The sequence below is a fragment of the Myripristis murdjan genome, chromosome 19 (assembly GCF_902150065.1).
Source record: "Myripristis murdjan chromosome 19, fMyrMur1.1, whole genome shotgun sequence".
NCBI lineage: Eukaryota > Metazoa > Chordata > Actinopteri > Holocentriformes > Holocentridae > Myripristis > Myripristis murdjan.
In genome coordinates this window covers 4,188,308-4,192,100 of record NC_043998.1, presented here as the reverse complement: position 1 = coordinate 4,192,100, position 3,793 = coordinate 4,188,308, and the positions used below count along the sequence as shown (strand labels likewise).

The 3,793-nt window shown below is 38.3% G+C and overlaps 1 protein-coding gene across 1 annotated transcript; it reads right to left on the bottom strand.

Annotated features, from left to right (window-relative positions):
* Positions 1-378: 378 nt before the first annotated feature.
* On the bottom strand, positions 379-3,510 carry rpl38 (ribosomal protein L38). Its single transcript, XM_030078680.1, has 5 exons — positions 3,398-3,510; positions 3,167-3,194; positions 2,365-2,425; positions 1,927-2,049; positions 379-443 (listed from the first exon to the last, which is right to left on the bottom strand). The coding sequence occupies exons 2-5, from the start codon at positions 3,167-3,169 to the stop codon at positions 418-420; spliced, it is 213 nt and encodes a 70-aa protein (XP_029934540.1). The 5' UTR covers positions 3,170-3,194; positions 3,398-3,510; the 3' UTR covers positions 379-417.
* Positions 3,511-3,793: the final 283 nt, after the last annotated feature.

The following is a 3,793-nucleotide window of genomic DNA, read 5'->3' as shown; positions in this document are numbered from 1 at the left end:
TTAAGTTGCCATCACATCTGTTTACATTTCAGACTAAAATACTAGGAATTTAAGTATTTATGCAGACAAGCCCGCCGAAAACATGTTAATCCTTTCAATCAAAAAGTCTTGACAATCAAGCGGTGAACAGTTGGTTTTTCAAATCATCAATTTTAGGGTCTTACAGTATACTGGGCATGTTCAACCCAAAGTTTGCAATTTTTGCATGACTAGATGAAGTCTGACATCTTGTGGACAAACACATGAACTATCATGGGATTTTACACATTAAAATCTCGCTGGATCTTTCTGCAATGTGCCTGTGTTAACAGTCAGATTTACTTTCCTACTGGATACATGTCATGATAATTCAGGTCAAAAACAAGACAGGACAAATAATCAGTTTTCCAATTTTTATTTTCTGTACATAAAAAGGTCCTACTTCAGCTCCTTCACTGCCAGACCTGTGAAGAAAAGACAGTATGTTTAGTACTTAGCATACACATCACAACAAAGAGGCCATTGGTCTTACTGACAGCAAACACATGCAGCCCTTAAGAATGTCTGTTCGTCAAAACAAGGTAACACCACTGCTCTCTTGTATGATATTCGGGTGCACAATACTTGGTAATTGCTTCTGATGAACCAAAGTATTTTCTTTTTTTAAACACAATTCAATAACAGGTACATTACTACTCATCTGTAATATTCACACCATCCATTAAGACTAATACATAACCACCAGTAAGACACAACAATAACACTTAACTAAATCACAAATAAAAGTGGGATAAATAGCTCTCTGCATCCATGTCACATCTTCCAAGAAAACAAGTCACTGAATGTTCTTATTCTTTGTGTAAACAAATATAATCTTGACATAAAAGGTGATATTACTTTCTAAAGTCAAAAACTTTAATAAATCCCACTGCTTGCTAAGGCATTAAATTATTTCTACAATAACAGGCCATTGATAACTAATTTCTTTAGGACTTTATGGCTTGAAATGGATTTATGACAAATGAGTTTAGTTTAAAAACTGGAACTCCATCTACCTCTGGCACACTGATCATTAAACATGTGAAAAATGATCATTTTCATTTGCCTGTTATTGCAGCTTTGGGTCAGGTAGGTCACATCAGTTGTAGCTCTTTTAGTTTGGCATGTAAGTCACAAAATGTCAGTCCATTTGAAAACACAAGAGTTTGTTCTTCAAAGAGGACCTCATCTGTATGATGGGAGTTAGCTGGTAACTTTAGATCAGAATTTGTACTCTCATGTCTACATCTGACAACATACTCAAGCTTACACAGCCTCACAAACAGTGCCACAACAATAAACAAACAGCACATAAGAAGTCTAAGTCTGAACTCTAATTATCTCTCCCACACACTGGCATAAACAAAAGCTGTCATCTGTCTGGCAGACATCCAAGTGGAGTATAACATCATGCTGATTCTTATTAAAGCAGTGTATAGTCCTGTTCATTTTAGTGATCATCAGCTGTGGTAAACAGTTATGCACATGCTTGCTGTGTTTCCCACTTTGTGAGCCTTATGTCTGTTGACTGAATTTGTGGCTGTTGTGTTAAGTACACTGTTTTAACTTCTGTGAAACTGCCTGCAAAGCAAATATCCATTCAGGGACACTAAAAGCACCAAGATTAACAATTAACCAACAAAATACAATATATGCTTACTGAAAATAGCTACACATTTCAAGAAAATGTAGACTTTTCTCCCAAATTTGATGCTAAAGTAGGTTTAGAGTGAGTGAATTTTCTATTAATTGAAATCTGACATTTCAGGTTCAAAGTCACATGCAGAAATCAGTCACTCAAACCTTCAGCATGTAACTATAACTGGGACCTTATTTGCCAGAGAGCAACATGTCCTTCCTCTTGTTTTTCTGCAGCTACAAAACTAATCTGCTGCTGCTTGTACTGACCTGGGGGCAGCGACTGCTTCAGCTTCTCGGCCTTCTCCTTGTCTGTGATGACCAGGGTGTACAGGTACCTGCTGCAGCGCACCTTGAACTTGACATTGTCTTTATTCTTCTTGATCTTTACGGCTGGAGAGAGACAACCAAAACAACGTTATGATCAACTTCTTCAATGCCGACATCGTTGTAAAGGCTGATTCAAGTTACAACTTAACTCAATCCAAGACATGCAACAATGGACGGATTCTAAAATAATGCTGAAGACTACGTAATTTTAGGAGATCTTTTTTACTTTTATAATCTACAGCCATGGCAAAGTGACAAGTGGCATCTTCTACAACACTGTCAAATATACATGTGTAAGTTGCTTGTGATCGAACACAACTCTTCAAATCTTTGCATCAACCAGTGTAACAGGTGAGACAGTAAGACAGTTGAACTTACACTTGGCATCCTTCCTCCTGGCTGTCAGCAGGAAATCTTTGATTTCTTCAATCTTCCGTGGCTGTTAAAAAAGAAAAAAAAAAAAGACCAACTGAGTAAGATACTGACCTTAATTTTCTGCAGCAGGCCACTTGCTATCTAAGCCTATGACGAGGCCTATCAATACATGTTTTAAAATTCATTGTCCTGCCTAATCAGATTTTGAAAAAGAAAAACCTGCTGGAGAGCACATGAATGTCAGTGGACCGGTGGAACTGCTGTTTCTGGGACAAATCGAAACACAGCACTTGGTCCATCCTTATTCTTGCAAGCGTGTAAATGCATCACCGGCACAGCAGCCCGAGATGTTTGGACAACTTGCTGGCAGTCAAAGTAAAAAAAAAAAAAAAAAAAAAATGGGGTTCCCTGCTAACTGGGGGCATTTATGACTAACTTAACACACAAGCGTCACCTGCATCAATGAAAAAGACGCCATCTGTAACCTATATTAATCTAAGATTTCTGAAGCAATGTAACCTCCGCCACTGTCATAATTTTGTAAATAACATCATGCAACTGCAAAGTAGACATCACGGTGCTTATTCATAGTTCGGTCCGTAGCGTTAGCCGGGTGGCCCAGTTCAACCAGCTTAGCTTAGCTCAGTTGGCTAATGCTACTTAGCTAAATTACCCACCGTTTACGCCGTGTTGACTGACACAGGGGTGCCGAGTCACAAATTATATGTCCCAACACACACTTCGAGACACTGTCAGACTGTGTTAGATTTGTTAGAGCCACGCTAAATAGAAAAAAGGCGCTTACCATGTTGCCGTGTTAGCCCGACTGTACACTGCGGGAGGGAAGAGACATGGAGTCAGATTATGGGTTATTACGGCGGAAAGAAATATGTTTAATATCAAATGGCTATCGGATCATATTCTGAATTAAACATGAAATCATAATTTTAACAGAACGGGAAGATAAGTACGAATTTTAAAAGGATGTTTGATGATTGAAATAGCGATATCGTTTTAGGAGGGACAAGAATCTTACACAGTCTGCCAGAGAGGGGATGAAAAGGGGCTGGACTTCCGGTAAAAGAGCCTTATATACCAACTACGGCAAGTCACACAGGACAAGCTGTAGCGTTCGCGCTTTTCAGTGCCGCTCGTGCTAGAAATCAGCTCACGTGTAGTTTGCCCTGCGCTCAAACACTTTAATGACACGTTTAATACGTTTACACCTATACTTTTACATTTGATATCTAAATATTCCGCTAAATCACATTTGTGCTTTATATGTTAATGTGCCATTTAGAGTCAGTCAGTAATTGTTGGAGACAACACAATGAGAACAGTTATTCAAAGCTTGTCTATTTGGTGAATTACACTTCTTTTTTAAAAAAAATGTTAAATACTTTCTAAAGAAGCATGCAAGCTAAAATCTTAA